The 21,783-nt window shown below is 39.2% G+C and overlaps 1 protein-coding gene across 4 annotated transcripts in view; it reads left to right on the top strand.

Moving 5' to 3' along the window:
* TTC28 (tetratricopeptide repeat domain 28) overlaps positions 1–21,783 on the top strand; it is a 641,796-nt gene that overhangs the window by 212,113 nt on the left and 407,900 nt on the right. Inside the window, exon 1 of one of the 4 annotated variants that reach the window (XM_013063444.2) lies at positions 6,611–7,661. The exons of 2 other annotated variants lie outside the window; for them this stretch is intronic. In XM_013063444.2, the coding sequence (XP_012918898.1) occupies positions 7,635–7,661 (27 nt within the window). In that variant the 5' untranslated portion in view covers positions 6,611–7,634. Of the gene's footprint in view, positions 1–6,610; positions 7,662–17,852; positions 18,647–21,783 lie in introns of those variants that run through there. One more of the 4 variants, XM_013063443.2, reaches the window with a different exon arrangement.

Here is a 21,783-nt window from a genome sequence, read left to right as displayed (position 1 = left end):
AGTTTATTGATCATATTTATATGAGAAAATTTGTAACACAGTCATAGTATCCTTATGAAGGAAGATTAACTGCTTGTGAAAGAGATAACAGAGTATTTCCAGGTTAGCATCTGTGTCCTTTAGTAAGTATCATTGGAAAACGAATGCTGGGCTTTTTCATTAAGTGCTAGATTTTGTTGTCTTCCTTCAAAGAGTATTGAACTTTGTTCTGGCAGATAGTTAAGTCACTTGTAGATTAAATATGCTTCTTTCAAGGGTTTTTTTTTTTTTTTTAAAGATTTTATTTATTTACTTGACAGAGACCACAAGTAGGCAGAGAGGCAGGCAGAGAGAGAGAGAGGAGGAAGCAGGCTCCCTGCAGAGCAGAGAGCCTGATGTGGGGCTTGATCCCAGGACCCTGACCTGAGCCGAAGGCAGAGGCTTTAACTCACTGAGCCACCCAGGTGCCCCTCAAGGTTTGTTTTTAAGATAATTAAATTACTTATAAATTAAATATGCTTCTTTTTAGGTTTGTTTCTAAGCTTTTTTTTTTTAAAGATTTTATTTATTTTACAGACAGAGATCACAAGTAGGTAGAGAGGCAGGCGGAGAGAGAGGAAGGGAAGCAGACTCACTACTGAGCAGAGAGCCCAATGCAGGGCTCGATCCTAGGACCCTGAGATCATGACCTGAGCTGAAGGCAGAGGCTTAACCCACTGAGCCACCCAGGCACACCTCTGTGTCTCTTTTCTTAAAAGATGATGAAACATTTTGAGATCCTACTCTTTCTGTCCCTTTCGTGTAACAGGTTCTTAGAATCTGTTTGACTTGGGAAATATCTCTTAAGAAGGCCCCTTTTCTGTTTCTGCTGCTCTAAATCAAGGCCTCTTCTCTCCTATTGAGCTGTTGCAACAGAAACTTATTTGGCCTTCCTATCTTTATGGTTCTCCCATTCTTTCTGTTGCTCACAGTACTTCCAGCATAAAAATCTAATGTGTTTGCCAATATCTTGATTAAAACCCTGTGCCGCTCATCATTATGTTTGAAGTCAGAAGTTAAGAACAAGGCTTTAGAATTGGAGTTAAATTTCCTTTTGACCACTTTCTGCCCATGATAATTTGAGAATTTACTTCACCCTTAGGCTTAATTTCCTCTTCTGAAAAATGGGCATGCTAGTAGTTCCTCCCCATGAGGGTGTTAGGAAGAATCAATGAAATAAAATATATAAAATACTTTAACAGACTCAATAAATGATAGGCATTATTGTTAAGATAATATCATTGTAAGATAATATCACTGACAGTCTTCTAACCTTAACTCCATCACACCTTGCCCCACATTAGGTCTAAGATCTATTGGATGACTTACTAATGTGACCCAGATTTCATACTTCCATGTTTTGGCTCATGCTCTGTTTCTTCAATCTGAAACACTCTTCCCCAAACCCTTTCTCTGCTTGTTGAAAGGATACTGTGTCACCTCTCCTGCAAACCTTTCTCATTTACCACAGTCAGAATTAATTGCTCATTAGGGCTTCCATAGTCTTAATGAGAGAATATACCATTAGTTAGTCCATTCTTTTAGCACCTAGCTTGCACTAAGAGCTTGGGCTCTGAAGACTCAGACAAATAGTGAGATCAGTAAATGTTAGTTAGTTGCTATCATTGTTGTTATTTTTATTAGTTGTCTACCTGTCTTCTTCTTCAGCCTCCACCAGACTGCTGTCTCCTCAAGGGCAAACATCATGTGATGCTTTTTTGTCTTCTTCCACACTGTCTAGTACAGTCCCTTGTATATAATGAGTTCGTGAGTCCATGTGTTTTGGATTTAAAGGGTGGGGCTTTTTTTCCCTGACACTGCCTGATAGTGGAAAGAAGTGAGGTGGTTAAGGTTAGGGGGGTCCTTTCTGGATGTTATGGAACAATTCCCTCCTGAGGATTAGGACGATGGTCCTGCATCAGCTTGGCTGTTGGGGCAGAATTCTTACTGTAACAAGTTATATTAGTTTTCTTTCTTTTGCAAAGCAAGGCCTTCATATTCTGAAAGCAACCAATTGTGTGAAATATCACTAATGAGGTAAAAAATTTTTTTATCTCAAATATCCTTCTACTTTTGTCCCTTTATTTCCTAACACCTCTTTAAATACTTGATAATTGAGAATAATTTGGTCTTTAGGAAAATTAATATATTTTCCAAATACTGTTTCACATTGAGTTGAATATTCTACTTATAAACACAATAAATGTAAATAAGTATGAGGCTAGCTTTTTCAGGCATTTACCCTGTGATCAAAGACAGACATATCATTCCTAAAGAAATCTTAAGAAAATTTACAACAATGAAAAAAGGTATGTTTTCTTTATTCATTTCCTCTTTCTTGCTTTTGTTCAGATTTGAATAGGCAAGTAGTTATTGAGGAAAATACTATTTTAATAAACTGTTTTACAATATCTGCTTGTAGAGAAGTGATTTGTGAAGTGCTCTGTTAAAAAATAAAGCAATTGTGAAAAATGCCTTTTAGTAGCTGTGGATCTGAGAAACTGTGTTCTTGCTGTTTGATACTGGATCTTTTTGAAATAGCAAGCTAAATTATGACATTTTGAACTGTGTTAGCTTGGTAATTTTATATAAAAAATTACTAATGGAGAAAGTATATTGGTATAATAATAATTCTATAAATATTTCAGATATAATTACCAATTCAATTTGGATTGAGCAAAATAAAGACATAAAATAAGTAAGGTGATTTAAGATAGAACTGGTATTTAATGGTCCTCTTTTGAGTGATACCTATTGGATGAAACCTGAAATACTCACCATACAGCAGGGGAAGAAATGCCATACAAATAAGTGAGCCAAAGGAAATACACTGAAATGACTGAAAATGAGTTTAAAATCTCGGATCACTTCAAAGTTTTCGATTGAATCTGTCTTTCCATAGAAACACAAATATAGGGGTACCTGGGTGACACGGTTGGACATCTGCCTTCAGCTTAGGTCATGATCTCAGGGTCCTGGGATTCCTCTGTGGGGCTCTCTGCTCACAGGGGAGCCTGCTTCTTCCTCTCCCTCAGCCTCCCCCCCCCAACTAGAGCACTCCCACACTGTCTTTCAAATAAATTAATAAAATCTTAAAAAAAAAAGAATAAAAAAGGAAAAATATATTTTCTCTGTCTTCTTTCCTGATACAGCTCACTGTTCTCAGACCCCTGCTCTCCCCTAGTTTGAGGAACTTTGTCTTTTATAAAGTCCAACATGGTCTGGGTATGGGAGATTACTCTTCAGTCCATAGACCATGCATGGTGGTATGCATATGGATTCACAGATGCCTTCAGAAACCACCCCCTCCCCAGATTAGGAACCATGTAGGTCCCTTAATTTGCATATGGGAAAGTGAGGCCTTGAGTGGCGTAAGTCAGCAGTCACAAATTATTCCATGCAGATGGAATTCAGACCTACAGGCATGTTTTGTTTGGCCTGTTAGGATGCTTTAAAATTTTCAAGCAAACAGTTAAATACAGGAGATTTTTAGCTTCTCATGAAAATTTAGAGTTTTTGGCAGTGTTAGACTGATACTCCTGCATGATATCAATTGAGAAAAGTTATGTCTCAGCTACCTCTTTTACATTACTCATGTATCTTCAGCTTTACAATACTCACAGTTCCCTTGTGTCTTATCCCTGTGTGTCACTTACTCATGTCACTTGCCCTGCCCTTCTGAAAATTTTTGTTATACCAGTAAATCAGAGACAGAGTAGAAAATAGAAACTTTTCTCTTCACCCCTAAGCAACTGTAGATTTCTGCTTTCATCACCCAGTCATTGATTTATAAGCCTTGGGCTCTACCCCTTTCATTGCCATTGACTTGCTGTGTGGCATTGAGCAAGTTACTTAACCCCTCGGAAGTTTAGCTTTGATATCTGTCAAACGGTCCTTGTAAGCATATTCATAGTTTACATAGTTTAAAAAAATCTAAAGGTTTATAAAAAATAGCCTTATAATATTAATATTATAAAGTTAATATTTTATTACATATCATAGTGCTTAAAAATGCTGCTTTACCTAAAAAATGAAAAAAAAACCCACTAATTCAAAGGGATACATGCACCCCTGGGTTTATATAGCAGCATTATTTACAGTAGCCAAATTATGGAAGCAGTCCAAGTGTCCATGGATAGATGAATGGATCAAGATGTGGTATATATCTATATTGCTATAATGGAATATTACTTAGCCATAAAAAAGAATGAAATCTTGCCATTTGCAACAACATGGATGGAGCTAGAGACTATAATACTAAGTGAAATAAGTCAGAGTAAGACAAATACCATATGATTTCACTCATGTGTGGAATTTAAGTAACAAAGCAAATGAACAAAGGAAAAAAAGAAGAGAGAGAGACAAGCTAAGAAACAGACTCTTAACTGTAGAGAACAGACTGAGGGTTACCAGAGGGGAGGTAGGTAGGGGGGATGGGTGAAATTGGCATGGGGATTAAGGAGGGCACTTTTCGTGATGAGCACCAGCTGATGTGTATGGAAGTGCTCAATCCCCCTATTGCTCACCCGAAATTAATATAACACTGTATGTTACCTACATTGGAATTAAAATTTTAAAAAATGGAACTAGATGACTGGGAAATTAATAGTAATGTCCAATACACAATTTACATACATGTATTACAATGTAAAAAATAAAATGCTGCTTCACTTATGCCCTTTGCCTACTATGAACACCTTCAGTGCCCTGCGTTCTATAGGATATAGTCCAAATTTCTCTGCCTTATAATGTTCCCTACCATTTGGTTGCGACAGACCTTGCCAAAGTACCTTTTACTTTTATGGAATAGAATTGACTTTGACTCTTTCATCATTCATCCCCTCACCGTTTACAGTGATTTCTTCTCACTTTGGGAACACCTACTGACTATGTAACTCCTTTGTTGCTTAACTGACTGAGGCAATGCCTGCTTGTCTTTTTATAGGTAGATTTTCTGTTTTGTCCTAACTTCTTTGTAATTTCTTGTAGCCTAGGGTCTTCTTAGAACTTTCTGTCCCAAATGTTACTTTGTACCTAGCTAGCACTTAATACATGTTTGTTTCGTGACACCCTGGCCTCAGATGTTAGCAGCAGAAATTTGAAAGTGGTGCCTAAGAAGCGATAGAACATGGTGATAGAGGAATGATAGAGGAATTCCTTAACATAAGGAATGATGTGAAGGTTTTTTATCCTGGAAAAACGGCAGAGCTATGGACAGATAAAGGAAAGTTGAGAAGAGAAACTGATTTTGGGGTAGATTGCTGAATTTGGTTTGCAATTTACTGAACTTTCCATGCTAGTAGGATATCCAGGTTAAGCTGTGTGGAATCATTTGGATATGTCAGAACATAAATAGAGTGTTGGTGTTATTTACTGGTATTATTATTACTGGTGTTATTTACTGGTATTTACTGTATATAATTTCAAGAGCAGGGACAGCCTCTTACTCATATTTCTAGTGCCTGGAACAAAGGCTGGCAAATAATAGGTGGTTAAGCCATAGGCACTTTGTAGTTTTACTGGAATGAAAGGTAGCTGTGATGCACGTCATGAAAGGGTCATAGGCTCTGGAGTCATGATACTGTGGGTCTGAATACCAGCCCTACCACCTTCCATGTGTTGTGGTCTTGGTTGAGCACCTGACCCCTCTGAATCTCAGCATCCTCATCTGGCACATGAAACAGTAAGACCTTCCTTGCAGGGCTTGAGATAATGAATGTAGGCATAGGTCCTGCCAGACAGTAGTGGTTTATGAAGTAGTACCTATTCATTCAGCTCTAATGGTTAATATTATTACCAAAAAAAGATAGTGCTTTCACCATTGGATTTCAGACACTTTGGCTTGGAAAATATCTCAAAAGTAATGTTTCAGGTACCTGTTTTAGGTATTTTAATAACATTTGTAATCAGGTATAGTTAGTGTTCAATTTGCATAAAATGACCCACATCAACCAATCCTGTCAATGCAGCTAGAACTTGCAGAGTAATAAGTTAAACATTGTTGGAGCCTGGACTCATAGTACATCAGTTACTTATTATTAGGTACATTAGTATTCTGGTAGCTTACACCACCCATTATATTCCCATCTATCAAAATAGCCTCGTGGTGGGATAGGAGTTGATAGACATGTTGGATGACAAATAATAGTGGAATTACATAGTATCTCGTGTTTGGAGAAGTATCTCCAATAAGATGGAATCATTTAAATAAGATGGAATCATTTTACAGAAGACGAATTAAACAATCTCCATAGCAGTAGTTTATAATAATAAAATTAGTGCTAGGTTTAGAGAAGCAGAGTTTATTCTTGATTAATTTTTCAAAAATCTTTTAAGATTTCTAAAATCTTTTGTCTTCAGATCACACATTGAGATTTTGTAGCCTTTTGGTCTGGAGTCCCTTTTTTAAAAAAAATTTTATTTATTTATTTGACAGAGAGAAAGAGATCACAAGTAGGCAGAGAGGCAGGCGGGGCCGGGGGGGGGGGGGGCAGGCTCCCCGCTGAGCAGGGAGCCCATGTGGGCTCCATCCCTGGACTCTGGGATCATGACCTGAGCTGAAGGCAGAGGCTTAACCCACTGAGCCACCCAGGTGCCCCATGGAGTCCCTTTTCAATTCCTTTTTTCTCTTCATGTGACTCTCAAATTCAAATACATCTTTTGAAATGGTTTCCTGAATTTGTAGGTCTCTCCTGGCTCTGATTTCTTAGGAGTTGTTAGGTGCCTCTCAAACTGTATGCTTACTTTTTGCTTTGGAGCAGATGTCGTGGCACTAAGACCCAGAAACCGTTTGCTCTGTGTGGCTGGAGCTGGGCAGGCGGTGCTCACACTGAAGGGAAGGAAGTCATTAGTGCAGACTGAGCTGTGGAGTTGGGTTCTTGCAGGATTTCCTTCCAGCCTTTCCCCACTAAGGTTCTTGGGAATTAAAAAAAAAAAAAAAAATCTAAACACACAAACCAAGTTTTCCTATTTACAGTGTTCAGGGAAGGTAGGCATTTCGGGAAGGGCAGATCCTTCTCCCAAGTTAGCCAAGAAGGAAGAAAAAAAAAAAACAGCGTAAAGAAGCTCTGATTACAGATCTTTGGAATTTTCTTTGCTAAATTTTACAAACGAGAAATACACCCAGAATTTTGGGAATTGCTCCAGGCTGCGCGTGAGGGTTTGATTGCTTGTCTAATCTTTTTTTGAGAAGAGGAGAATTCGCCAAAAGGGGTTTGGATGGCAGGAGCCCGGCTCGGTTTCTGCATCAGCTCTCGTCCTGAGTCTCTTCTCTGAGGGAGGGTCTCTGCAGCCGGCTTGGAGACCCCCTGCCGCAGGCTCCTTTTGCAGGCGCTGGCTCGGTGGGGGGGCGGGAAAATGCCCCGCTCTCGCTGGAGTACGCTGGTTGCTGCTGGGACTTCCTAGCCCGGTGGGAAGTGTGTTCGTGGTGTGGGGTTACTTTTCATTGAACTGAAGGCGAAAAGACTGGACTCTCCTGGGCATTTTCCCTTCGCAGTGAATATGGGAAAGAATTAGGGGGTGGGAGGGAGGCAGCATGACTTGCAGTCGCTGCTGCCCTGCATCTGCCCCCAGCCCCCAGCCAGCATCTTGATGTTCCACGTATCGGCTGTACAAATATGATGAAATGGCAGCCCCGGAAGAAGGTAAGTGTCCTGGAGTGGGGACGGGGCCCTGATGCCCGACACAGGGAAGGGTGACTGGGGGCGGTTGCCCTCGGGTCCCTCCATCCCTTCCGTAGTTCGCTGGGCTGGCCGGACAAGCAGCTCTGTCCCTTTAGGGACTTGGCGCCAGTCCCTCAGGGACGAGTTACTAAGTCAAGTCTGCGTCCACTGCCCTCTTAAGTTTTTCCCTTCTTCATGTGCCTGGACTCTCAGGGGTGACAGCTCAGGAACACCCGTGTGCTTTAGAAGCCCCATGAAGCCAGCGACACGGTTAGCTTTGCAGGACCCAGCCAAGTGCTGCCAGAGTCCAAGGACTCGGTGGCGCCCTGTCTCTGGGGGGCCATTTGGGGTTGCACCCCGACACATTCCAGTGTCCCTGCAGGTGGGTGTTGTAGCACCTACTTCCCCAAGGGGTTAATAGGTTGCGAGCCGCTGGCAGCTGCTTCCCAAGGGCCCCGCTGGGGGGCGAGCATCCCCAGCACAATCGCCCAGCAGCTGGTTCCCGGGCAGCCGGGCCTCGGGGCCTCCAGCCCCAGCGCCTGGGGCCGAGCGGGGCCTTCTGCCTGCGGGGCTCCCGGGCAGCCGCGTGGGCCGGCGCGAGTGCGCGCGCCGGCCATTGTGCACGGGTGTGTGTCTGTGCGTGTCCGCGTGCACGGGCGTGTGTGCATCGATCGTGGGGAAGAGGGGGAGGAGGCACATTGCTTTTTGCGAGATTATTTCCTAATATGGCTCCTTTGTTGAGAACTCAAGGAAAAAAAAATCCAGTGGTTCTATCAAAATAAATTGCTATTGGTCCCAGAAATAACGTTTCTAAATGTGGGACTGGTCCCTACTCCAGGACGCTCAGGGAGAAAGACAGCTTTCTTCAAGTTGTTGGCGGCTGAAGGTTTGGCTAGGGCTCCCTTTTGCTAACTTGTCTGACTGGCGCTGCTAGGTGAACCCAGTGGTTCAGTGCATAGCAGGACTCTCCCCCCCACCCCCCCTTCAAATACCTCATTTGGCTATGGTTTTTATTGACATTCTTCTGAAGGAAAACACAGCGAACTGAATGTGCTATGCTCCTCCCCAGCCTTGACCTGTCTCCGTTAGCAGCTGCCTGGTGTTTTACTTGAACTAGCTAAACTGACTCTTTCTTTGTGGCATGTGTGATACGGTGTTTTACATCAGAGTTGAAATAGGAATCGTGTGTGAAATGATTCTCACATATTGTGCATTTGCTCTGTTGCTAGAGAATCTAACAACCTTTCTTTAGGATAGCCTAAATTGAAAGGTTTTCTTTGATATCTAATTAATACAGTTTTGATCTCTGACACTAAGTCATTTCTTACCTCATTCTGAAGTCCGAATCCCTTTTATATTTGTTCTCATCATAGAGCTTCTTTCGGTGAGATTGGTTTGATTTGCTTTAGTTAAGAGATCCCCGCTCCAATCCCCAGCAAAAATTAGGAGTCGCATTAAGGAAAACCATAGAAGGAACTGTGTAATTAAGCAATTTAAATAGATACTGTGTATTCCTAAAGTGCTCCCCCCTTTCTTCTAGGTTTGTAAATTGCATATTTATGGGTACTTTTAAGATGTCTGCAAACTATACATTCATAAATGTCTGTTTTTTCTATTTTACCCAATATGCAGTAACTCATGTAGTTATGTCTGTGGAAACCCCTCTGGGTACTGGTATTGCTTGAACCACGGAAGTATTATTCTTGGCAGTCAGGTGGATTTCTGGACTCTGGAAGATTCTGTTTCAAGTGTTAGGATTCACTCTGCAGTATTTACTCACTCTGTGATGCTTAAATTGCTATACCAGAAGGTTGTGTTTATTCACTGTATTCATAATCCCAAACTGTCATGTTATAAAGATCCAGATAGAATTTTTCATAGTTCGTGGAAGATTAAAAAATAAGCTGAGCCATCAAATACTGTATGATTATTTGGTGGTGGCTTGAGAACAATTCTTGCTTCTTCTACATTGGAAATGGAAGCTTCCTTGGATGATACTCAGTGTTCAAAACCGGTCGGGCACCAGTAAGTCTTTACAAAGATTAGGTTTATTTTCTTATTCTTGAGAGAATACGCTCATGACTGGATCATTGCCATCGTTTCTGGCTGGGTCTGGCTGGGTCTGCTAACACATTTGTAGTGGAACAGTCACATGCCATGTGTTTTGCCAAACTGTTTCATAAAAAGCATTTACACTACAGATGAAAAGTGATGCTGCATTGATGGGATTTTAACAAAGCTAGGACGAACATCTATAGAATGCTGGCTGCCCCAGGTAGCATTTGCCTGTAGCTGGGCTTTATGACTAGGATTGCTTGGTAACTTGCTGTCACGGGGTCCTGTCAGCCACCAGTGCTGGCTTTTATAAAATCTGGGCTAACTATAAGAGAATGACCATAGGTTCTAGGTTTCTTTGTTTCTGAGCATGCAGCTGGGGTACAGCTTCTTAGTCCTCTTTGCTTACTTGCTGAGTTAAACTAAATACTAAAATTCAAGATGTGCACTCTGAAGTATTCAGTCAAGGTCCCCTAACTTTTTCGCAAAGAAACCACCACAACATGATTAATCACTTTCCACCTCAGAATTAGTGAGGAGTTTAGGACCCAGTCTTCCCAATCCTCCCACCAAGAGCTCTGTAATTGCCCTAGAAGGTAAGATTGGGTGTAGTCGCATGGTGGTAAGAATGGCATTTAATATCATGCATTGTTAAAGCTACCATTTTTAAAGCACCTGTGCTGTGCTAGTAGGCATCTCTGCTTGTTCTATATACATTCATTTAACTCATATCTAGGGAGGTGGTAGGTGTTACAGTTGCATTTTACAGATAAGGAAACAGGTTTAGAGAGGTGATGTGACTTACCTAGAGTCACACAGTGTGGCAGGGAGAGAGCTAGGATTGGACCAGCCCTTGTTTACCTCAAGATGCATGTTTTTCACCATTGTACTTGGGAATCTATCCAAGAAAGGTAAAGCCTTCTGCTGAGGCGATCTCAAAATATAAGGTCTGCCATAGTTTTGCTCCTGCATTTCTGGATACTGGCACCAAGATTTTCTTTTTCCCTCTCCTTCTTGAAGAAACATGATCATTTTATCTATCTTTAAATTCTTGGAGCATTTAGAATCTATGTTCTTTTAGGCTGTCTTTTGGGTTGTTAGCAACCTTTTAAAAAAAAATCTCTGTGTATGTATCTAATCTCTCAACTATACTTCAGGCTCCTTGAGTTCAGCAACCATTTTCATGGTTTTTTGTTTTTGTTTTTGTTTTTTTGGTGCCAAGGATAATATAGTTGCTCAGTAAGTTTTTTTTAGAAGAGAGAAAGAGGGAATCTTAAGCAGGCTCCACGGCCAGCACGAAGCCCTATATGGGGCTTGATCTCAGAACTCTGAGATCATGACCTGAGCCAAAATCAAGAGTTGGACCCCCAACTGACTCAGCCATCTGAGCACCCCTCTCAATCAGTATTTGGTATAAAAGTAAATAAGAACTATTACTTTGTAAAATTTGTATTTTTAGACTTTCATATTCTAAGAAGTAGTCAGAAGTTTAAATGTAAAAAAATTCAAAAATTTCAGTTGACTCATAGATATTATACTGTGGTGGATTATTAAAGAGCTCCAGATTATATTGGCACTGAATTCTGGTCTTTTGTAGAGAATATTAGGAAGGGGACAGTCCTACTTTCCACAAGATGTCTATGGCAGTCATTGTTAAGGCACACTACCAGAATTCATGGACCAGACTCCTGATTCAGGGTCACTATCCTTTTATTAATGTAACCTTATTGGCCTGGCAAAATATACTTTCCCCTGTTTACACATTAAGAAGCTATCATGTAGCACATTATTTTTATCTTGTCTTGCAGAAATGATAGTAATTAAAATGCTTATCTCATAGAAACATGTTTGTTTACAATTCTGAAGTATGCTCTTTAAAATCCAAGGATTAGTATCAGATAACATTGTGTAAATAAGACTGCAGTCAAAACCTGAGCAAAGCTGCTGCTGATTGGATTTTTTTCATTGCTTATCTAATGTTATTTTACTGTTCACACATAATAAAAGATCATTAATAGGAATATGCCATATAAGCTACATTAATTATGTCATTTGAGAATCATATGATGTATTTATCTTCTTATACTTGTCACATTAATATAACGTGAATCTAGCTTCTTAAGTGACTTCTCTGATGGAGCTTCATTTAAAGAACTTGTTTGGAAGATCACTTGTAAGGATTCCATCCTGTAAATTTGTGTCTTGAAAAAAGAATGTTAAAAAAAAAGAGTGTATTTCAAATCCCTATACTTTCTCTATGGCACAGTATTTTGTTTCTGGATTAGAAAGCTAAGTCTAAATTTTAACTTCACTAAATTATGTACTTATCTGCCTGAATGCTATACTATGCTAGTTATTATGATACTATTAATTTTGGACCACAGCTTCTATTAATAGTATAAAATTTGACAAAAAAATAATCAGACATTGTGGACAAAAGTAATTATAAAGAGAAGTCTCACAAATTTCATGATAAAGGTCTTTCTGCAAATCCGTTCTCTATACTATTCCCAGATCAGTGCAACCTAGGGACCCAGGTTTTAGTTCTGGCACTTCCCATGCCTTGTGTCCTTGGGCATGTCATTTAATCTTTCACATCTGACTCCCCACTGTTACAGGTTAGCACCTCATTATCACTTGCTGGATCTATTGCAAATGGCATCCTAATGATTTTCCTTTTTCTGGCCTCCTTTTCCCCTCTGTTTTTTTCTTCTTACTCCTTTTAGAGTAATTGTTAACCCGCTCCCCTCAATCTGTTCACATTATTCACCTCCTTCAAATCCTGCTGTGTCTCTCCGTTGTCTCATAGAGGTCTTCAAAGTAGGTAAGCACACCTTGGGTTAGGGCCTGTGCAAGAAAATGACTGGGATATGGGGAAAATATGAGAACGTCTGTTTTAATGTATTTTTTAATTTGAAAGAATAAGAAATAAATTAACTTTTACTGATCTTTCAGCATGGCTTGCCATTCGTGCCCTCATTTGTTCACAGGCCAACAGGGATTTGCAGTGGTGCCCACTCATTGTTCATGTCAATCATTTGTTCACCTTCAGTGTGCTGTGGGGTACTCTAGTTTCCATCATAAAAGATCTTGCCTTAGGTGGTTGGTTTTATTAGAAGAAGAAAAAAGAAAAATGTGGTGTAGATTGTATAGTGATGAAGAGATAGGCTCTGCAGCTAGACTGCCTGTGTTTGAATTATAGCTCAGCTGGCTTAGTAACTGTATAGCCATTACTTACCCTCTCTGTGCTTCTCATGTCCTCTCTACTGAAAGGTGAATGGCACCTAGCTCTTTGTGTGGCTTAGAGGATACAATGTAAATGTGTACAAGGAGTGCCTCACACATAAAATGTGCTTACCAGGTTTTTCCTGTGAGTATGACTCTATCCTACAGTGAAGCTGGCCGTGGCTCACCAGGCGCCTGTGCTTTTGCATTTACTCTTTCCTTGGCCTAGAGTACCTTTTCCTTGTCCTCTCCTTAACTTGCCTTCCTTTTGCCACTGGTCCTACCCTTAAGAGCTAACTCAGTCTTCTTCTTCTTAGTGAATCCTTCTATCATTGCTGTGCATAGTTGGCCGCACCCTCCTTTGACTATACTTGTATGGGCTACAGTCATAGCCCTGTACTATAACTGTCAGTGTGTCTGTCTCTACCTGTGTAAGTTTTCGAAGGCATAGGCACAGAGTAGGAATTGAATGAGTGAATCTTTGAAAAAATGTAATGTGTTTATTGGACAAGATGGTCAACGATCTTCTTCTTCTTCTTTTAAGATTTTAAATATTTTTTTTGACACAGAGAGAGAGATCACAAGTAGGCAGAGAGGCAGACAAAGAGAGAGGGGGAAGCAGGCTCCCTGCTGAGCAGAGGCTCTGATGCTGCACTTGATCCCAGGACCCTGAGACCATGACCTGAGCCGAAGGCAGAGGCTTAACGCACTGAGCTACCGAGGCGCCCCTGGTCAATGATCTTCAACCAGTTGGCAAGATTCTTCGACTTGCCAGTTACTGGAGATGCCCAACTTGCAAGTTTATCTCTACCCATTTCTCACCCTCTTAGAACACCATATGGACTATGAGTGAGGGTGATTTGTTAAAGGGGTATTCTTAACTATGCACCTATTAAAAATAAAGTCCAAGTGATGAGGTAGTGTTGCACAATATTGTGAATGTACTGAGTGTAGTGGTATCGTATAGTTTAAAATGGTTAATTTTGTATTATATGAACTTCCCCTTGATTGAGAAAAAAGGGGGGGGGACTAACAGTTATTTGTAACACATCAGTACAGCAACACCAAGGTTGTAAAACCCCTGGAGTAAATCTTTGTTTCCTTTAACCTGAAATATTTTTGATTCTGTAAGATTGGTAAGGAATGGTCATCTATAGAAAACTACTTCCAGGAACATTCGAGAAGCTGGGAATGGTTGATAGACTTGATAAGAAGTGAAGGAAGTCAGCAATGAGAAAATCTGATTTGGCACCTTTAGTGTTCAGGAGCTAGCCAGTAAACATTGCTGGTGTGAGAGGCTACAGTTTAATTGGCCCAACCTCAAAAAAGGGCGCCAGCAGCCACCTTCATTTTGCCAGTCAGTTACAGTGATGACATGCTGTGGAAAACACTGTGGAAGCAAGAAAAAACCTGAAGTCGTGGCCGGCTCTGTCAGCTTTTGCTTCCACAGTGAATTCATTAAAATATTAATAACAATGTATGTCTCAGCTTTAAAATTTGCTTTTATTGATATGTTAAAACCCTGTAGTGTTTTTGAAAGCTATAAAAATTATATCATTTAACTGACATTTTCAGGATTTACATGAATCTTTTGTCCTGAACTTTCTTGTTAGTGCCCCCTTCCCTTTTTGTTTTTTGTAGCTAAAAGGAGTATTCTCATTTGATTGAGTCCTTTGTTATTTATTGTGTTAGAATGTTGTCTTCATTGTTTTGAGTAGTCTGTGCTTTTAGCATATATTTTAAGAAAAACCAGAAAATTGTGTCCTTTGGCTTATATCTTCTTTGTAATAAATTTAGCATTCTAGAAAATGTACACGAAATTGGCTTGATGGCAATTGTCAAAGCTGCCCATCAGCTTTTTGCTGGTAGATGTCTCTTAGTTTGGACTTTCATTTTTTATTTTTTAAAGATTTTTATTTGTTTATCTATTTGACACAGAGAGAGAGAGGTCACAAGTAGGCAGAGAGGCAGGCAGAGAGAGAGGGTGAAACAGTCTCCCCACTGAGAAGAGAGCCCGATGCGGGGCTCGATCCCCAGGACCCTGAGATCATGACCTGAGCCGAAGGCAGAGGCTTAACCCACTGAGCCACCCAGGCGCTCCTCAGTTTGGATTTTTAAAGGACTGAAATAAATTTCTCTAGCTTATTTCTGATTATGTAAGTAAATGTCCATTCATGAATGCACCCATATTTCTAGCATTATTTAATTGTGGGCTTTAATATTTTGGATTTCTATCATGTCAGGGACTGAGACTTGTAGAGGCACAGATTTTGAGGCAATTCTGTTAGAGAGCAGTTAACATTTAGAATAGGGTCAAAGTAGAATTGGGAGCCTAGAGGTCATTGTGGGGACTCACTGTGTTTGGGTATGTACTCTCTCGACATGCAATATACATACACTTGAACCTAGAAAGATAATAGCTGGGGGTAAGGAAGGAAGAAACTCATAAGGAAACTTGGTTGCACACTCTGGGATAACTTTGTTGTATCCCATATTGTCATACCAACACTGACTAGATTAGATAATGGGTTTCTTTTCCATTGACAAATGATTTTTTATTTTAGTTTGTCCAATGTGTGTGTTTGTTTTAAGGAAAATCAAAAAACAACATTTTGAATCTGAAAACAGACCGAATGCCAACTTGTTTTATGTAACTAAAAACTGTGAGTGTCCATTATATTTATCTGGATCACTACTTCACTTCTCTGACAATCAGTTGTTAAGCATATTTTATATTTTTAACATTTATAAATGAGCACAGCAAGTATACATGCACACATTTCAGGATTACGCTCAGTTGTGGTATCTGTGAAAAACTATAGTGTTTAAGCCCAGACTTAGGAGATCTTTTTGGAGTTGTGTTTGTGGAATTGAGATTATCAGGCATAAATAAGATTGTTGTTTTTGAAGAGTAGAGAGAAGATGTCATAATGAGTGATTGTGGACTCATATTCATTTTGATTGAGTTTTGGGTCTTCATTACTTTAATAAATAGTTTTTTTCCAATAGAGGGTGGGCTTGAGAAAGAATAGATAAAATGCAAACCACTTTGTTTTACTTAATTTTGGTAAAGATTTTAGGTTGAACTGTGTGAAATTGCTGATGTTTGATCATCTTTTACCTAAAGAAATGGAAATTTAGTATGGTTCAATTAATACTTGGGGGTTAGGAATGGTGCTGATAAATATTGAAATTAATACTAAAATGTGTTTGGGGGATTAATTATGAATTAATTTCAAAGTCACTACGGTTCCCATGAAAAATTACTACAGTAATATTTAATTTGTCTATGGTGTTCTTGTGAATTTCTTGTTAACTCAAACTTAATTCATTAACTGCCAGCCATTGTTAAATTTCAATCATTTTTTGATGTGAAATTTTCTAAAATATGTTAACACATTTTCTGCCTTCTTAAACAGAAGGTACTAAGTGTGATTTAAACTTCTCTTGGTTACTTAGGATATTAATCACAGACATGAATTATTCTACTTTGCTATAATATAGCAAATACTGAAGCTTTTAAGGAGTATAGAATTATTTGCTCCTATACTGAATTACCCGAGTGCTCTTTGTTTCTTTTAAAATACTTTTATATCTTCTTTGTACAGTGTTTTTCTTTCTTTCTATGTTGCCCAAAGTAATGCTGCTGTCATGTGCCTACCTCTTGCAGTTCTGTTGTGTGTATCTGTTTCCTGTCTGTGGTGGTTAGGAAACCCAGCTAACTGAGTCTTACTGTGATTAAGATGAAAGTAAGTACTGTGAATGAAGGTTTCTCTTATGAGTGTGTGAACTTTATAGAGTATGAACCGTGGCTTTCTATTTTGTTGGCATAGAGGTTTTTTGTTTTTTGTTTTCAGACTTTCTGGCTTTAGGCTGTGTTTTAAATAGTTGAGGTGGTTAAATCAGTGACCTTTTGATAAGTGAGGTATTTATTATGCTGTTGATGACCGAGAGTTAGATATATTTGAGGATGCACGGCCAAAGGAATTGAAAACATTTGAGTAATTTGATAAATAACACTATAGTTTTCTCGTCTCTGTCTTTGCTTTGGTATATCTGGCTTGGTATTTTAAAAAATAGCTTGTTCAAATATATACACACAGTAAAAGACTACGGCAGAAGAAACTAATAGCAGTGGCTCATATGAAGGTAGAATTGCATATCCTTAGGGAGTGTATGTGATTGCCTTTGAGAAGAAATGACCAAAGAATGTGGGATTTATTTTAATATTAATTAGTTACATATTAATTGATACAAATATTATTTTTATAGTGACACAAACATTACTTATTTTAAACAACTTCTTTGGCTTTAGCTTAGGCTCTTGCTAGACAGTATTTATGATACTGAGACTAAGACATTTTTAGAAATGAAAGCACCTTAAGGGGCACTTAGATTACAGATTAGGAAGCAGAGCACCAACTGGAAGGGTAAACTGGCCCCCTCAGAATCATGTAGCTATTCTGAGGCTGGCTTAAATCTGGGTATTCCAAGGAGAGACCATATCTACTGGAGTGTATTGCTTCTACTTCTCTAGTAATTTGGAATAGGGTTGGTCTTATTTGTAAGAAAAAAAAAAAAAAGAAACCACTTACATGGATGATATAGTTCAAAGACACAAGAAATCTTTTGCTTTCAGATACCTCTTCTGTGACTTATTTTCCTAAGATTGTCCTTTGTGCTCATGCTTTAAAAAGCTAGAGTAAAATGCAAATATGATAGTAGCATTTGTTTGCTGTTTAATAGCTTTTTAAAAAATACTTTAATTTATTTGTCAGAGAGAGAGAGAGACAGAGAGAGAGCACAAGCAGGGGGAGAGGCAGACAGAGGGAGAAGTAGACTCCCTGCTGAGTAAGGAGCCCGATGTGGGACTCGATCCCAGGACCCTGGGATCATGACCTGAGCTGAAGGCAGCTGCTTAACCAACTAAGCCACCCATGCATCCTGCAATTTGTTAGTTTTGCTGTTGCTTAGCAAGACATTCAGGAATGGTATAAAGACCTTTAAAAAAAAAAATGTTACATTAGTCACCACACAGTACTTCATTAGTTTTTGATGTAGTGTTCCATGATTCATTGTTTGCATATAACATCCAGTGCTCGTTGCAAAATGTGTTCTCCTTATTACCCATCACCAGGCTCACCCATGCTTCCATTCTCCTCCCCTGAAATATGTATAAATACCCTCTTGTCATAGCTGGTAGGGAGAGATTCTTGAGTCACGAGGACCTTCCTTAGTCACTGAGAGGCCTGCGTTGTGGTGGAGGATGGGGTCACTTTGATGGGGACCATGTGTAGCCAAGAAGCAGCATTAAGGGGGCTAGGAGTTCTGAAACACTGACTCCATCTTTGGCCCTCCATCTTATTCCTGCCAGTGCAATGACCTGCCTCATTGCTCCCTGTTCCAGGCCCCTGGAAGTTCATGTATGCCTTGACTGGAATGTAGGAAGGCTTGTTCAGATCTTCTTTTAAAGTGGCACACAGAGACTCCACTTTAGACAACTAGTAGAGGTCCTCTGGTGAATAGATGTGCCACTTGAGATAACTCCCCTGGGACTTCACCTCTGTGCCCTAGCTTTATAAAAGCTATGGCTTAAGGTCTGAACAGGGCAGAGAATGCGGTGGAGGCTGGGGCAGAGAATGGTTGTCTACCACCTGGATCATCCATCTGCCAGATGCCCCCTGTCAGTAAGTTGCCCTGAATAAAACTCTTTCTACACCTATGGGGTGGTTTGCTTTGGTTTTTGGTCTTAAAGTGCCTTCTTGGTCTGGAGAATATTGACCCTCCTCCTCCTTCTAACAAGGAGTCTGTGATTTAGGAGGACAGTTGAGAGTGAAAATAGAGGATATTGGCCACAAACTTCACATACTTCATAATTTCAAGGGAGGGCCAGTTCTAGGTCAGAGTAGTGGATACAAAAGGACCAAGAGTAAGGGAAGAAAAATTAATGAGTATTATCAATAAAGATCAAATAATGTCTCAGAAAAGTAAATGGTCTATGTAGGTTTACACAAATATGAAATAGACCTCACTGGTAAGTAAATCATATCAGGATGTACTTGTCTCTGTTCTAATTATTTCTGATGACAGCTATGGTTCTTGAGAAATTTTAATGAACCATATAAATGCTATCCCTTTTATGGTGGTCACGAAACAAACAATTTAGAAGAACTGGGTTATTATGGAAACCAGTGTATTCAGTAAATAAGTGTAACTGTGGGTAAATTGTCTGTGTTAATTTGAACAGAACTGTTTTATTTTTTAAAGTGGATACATAACAGATCTTTGCATTGCATTGTACAGACTTAAGAATGAACAAGAATGTAAAATTCCTAAAGCTAATTTTTAAATTATACATTTATATAATTTAAATTATAAATCTGTAGACTATTCTGCTGACAGAAGATTAAAAGAGGATAAAAATGTGGAGAAAGTAACTCAATTTCTTCATCTCTGAAAAATTTAAACAGAAAAATTCTAACTTTAAGAGATACCAGTCAAGGGGCACCTGGGTGGTGCAGTGAGTTTAGCCTCTGCCTTTGGGTCAGGTCATGATCCCAAGGTCCTGGGATAGAGCCCAGCATCGGGCTCTCTGATCAGCAGGGAGCCTGCTGCCCCCGCCCCCCACCTGCCTCTCTGCCTCTCTCTGTCATATAAATAAATAAATAAAATCTTTAAAAAAAAAAAAAAGAGAGATACCAGTTAAAGGAAGGAAGGATCTTCAGTTATAGGTCATTGACTATGTTATTACATAAGCAACACTTATATTGCTTATCAGGAAAGATTAATTGGCACAAAGTTTATATAATCTCATCATGAATGAGTTTTAAACACTGATATAAAAATGTACAAAATTTGGGTAAGTAGGACCAGATAGTTGTTCAGTGTTTAAAATGTTTAGAATTTCTTAATGGATTCTGTAGCCATTTCAGAGATTGTTTCAATGATATATACTTTCATTTTATTTTATTTTTTAAAGATTTTTATCTATTTATTTGACAGAGATCACACATAGGCAAAAACAGGCAGAGAGGGGGTAGGAAGCAGGCTCCCTGCTGCACAGAGAGCCCAGTGCAGGGCTTGATCCCAGGACCCTGGGATCATGACACAAGCTGAAGGCAGAGGCTTAACCCACTGAACCACCCAGGCGCCCCAGTGATATATGCTCATCATTTGAAAGATAAGAATAATTTTAAAGCCCAAATTTCTTTTAAATGAACTAAGTGATTAAGCATTTACTAAAGCTGTTGGAGATGCAGATATAAATAAAATACATTTGCTGTGGAAGGAAGGGTGAGGCCAGTGCAAAAATACCTGAACTGTGGAGCGGTGTGTGTTTAGTAATCACCAGCGAGAGTCCATAAAAAGAGATGTCACAGCTGAGTTGGTAAAAGAAGGGGAAGGATTTGGAGTTTGGGATAGAAGTTCATAGACCAAGAGAGTCTGCCTGGTAGAGTGGCATTTCACCTAGACTTGGTGGGCTGATTTTTCCCAGATGGAGATGAGGAGGCCATTTCAGGCAGTGAGAATAACGGAGGGAAAGACAAACTCTGAGCATGTTTTTACAACATGGTGAGGAATCCTAGTTTGGCTGGAGGATAAGCTTCAAATGCCAGCTGAAATCCGGACAGTAATTGGCCCCAAAGATGGTGAAATTAAGTTTTCACATGCTTATTCTCCTCCTAATGCTTGGTGAGTAACTGATTTTTCTCACACGTTCTTATTAAAGGAAAATGAAAAACTGAGTAGGTTGCAAGTGATGGAATTTTATTTGACTCTGCAAGGATTTTTATAAATACTACAGCAGCTGTTTATATGTTTTTCATGATTGCCCTATGCATATCAGAATGATTCTCTTCATTGTTTCTGCATAAGTCCACATTTGATTCAACTTTATCTTTGAATGTTTGCCATTCTCATTTTGTTTGTACTCCCTTGAGTAGTGTTAGTTACCTGATGATAGGAATATCATAAATTTGGAATTCCAAGCACTTCCAACTTCAGAATGTCATCTCTTTACTACACATATTATGTAGTACTGTTAAACAATCAGTTTGAGGTCTGTAGCACAATTCACAAAGCAACAAATCTCTCCTGTATTTCCAAATAAAGTCCTTGAAGGGAATATTTGCAGAATGTGCTATGGTGGTAAATTTAGAGAGTACAAGATAATTACTTGTAATTATGGCAATTTCTGTAAGGGAAATCATCTTAATTTGTTCCTACTAAGAAATAGAATTGCTCTACTCATAGCATTTGAATCTTTTTAGGAGATTAATGCTGTGTGCCTTCATTACTTTGAATGGACATTACAGCTTTTCACTGCATCTGAAATTACCCCTTTAATTCACGCTTCTGTGTGAATTTCTGTTAAATGCAGCCTTCACTTTTAAAATATCATATTCCAAAGCTCTTGTTGGAGAGAACTTACAAGTCCATCCTAAGCAAATTTTGAAAGAATAGTAGTACATCTCTACCAGGAGAATAAACTCCCAAAGAAGCCATAGTTTGGATGGTGAAAAGAGTCTTTAACTTGTGCTTGGAGCATTCACCTGTCATGTTATTCCCTGAAGATTTTAAAATTTAGATGGCCTTTAGTCTGATGGGTAATTACTATGGCTTAAAAGGAATGCTGTGTCTCGGCATTTTTAAGAAGACAGCATTCTGACTACTTTTTATTTTTAAGTATTTAATTATACTGTCTGGAAAGGTAACTTGTATGTAGTTAAGACAAAATTGGAGTGGGAAGAATGGGTTTATACTAGAATATAATTAATTGGAAAGAAGATTGAAACAGAAATGATGGACATATGTCTCCACAGGT

Source organism: Mustela putorius, unplaced genomic scaffold (genome assembly GCF_011764305.1).
Source record: "Mustela putorius furo isolate JIRA1106 unplaced genomic scaffold, ASM1176430v1.1 tig00000578_pilon_pilon_pilon, whole genome shotgun sequence".
Taxonomy (NCBI): domain Eukaryota; kingdom Metazoa; phylum Chordata; class Mammalia; order Carnivora; family Mustelidae; genus Mustela; species Mustela putorius.
Note: the sequence above shows the minus strand (reverse complement) of the source record. Positions and strands in the feature narration are given on the sequence as shown.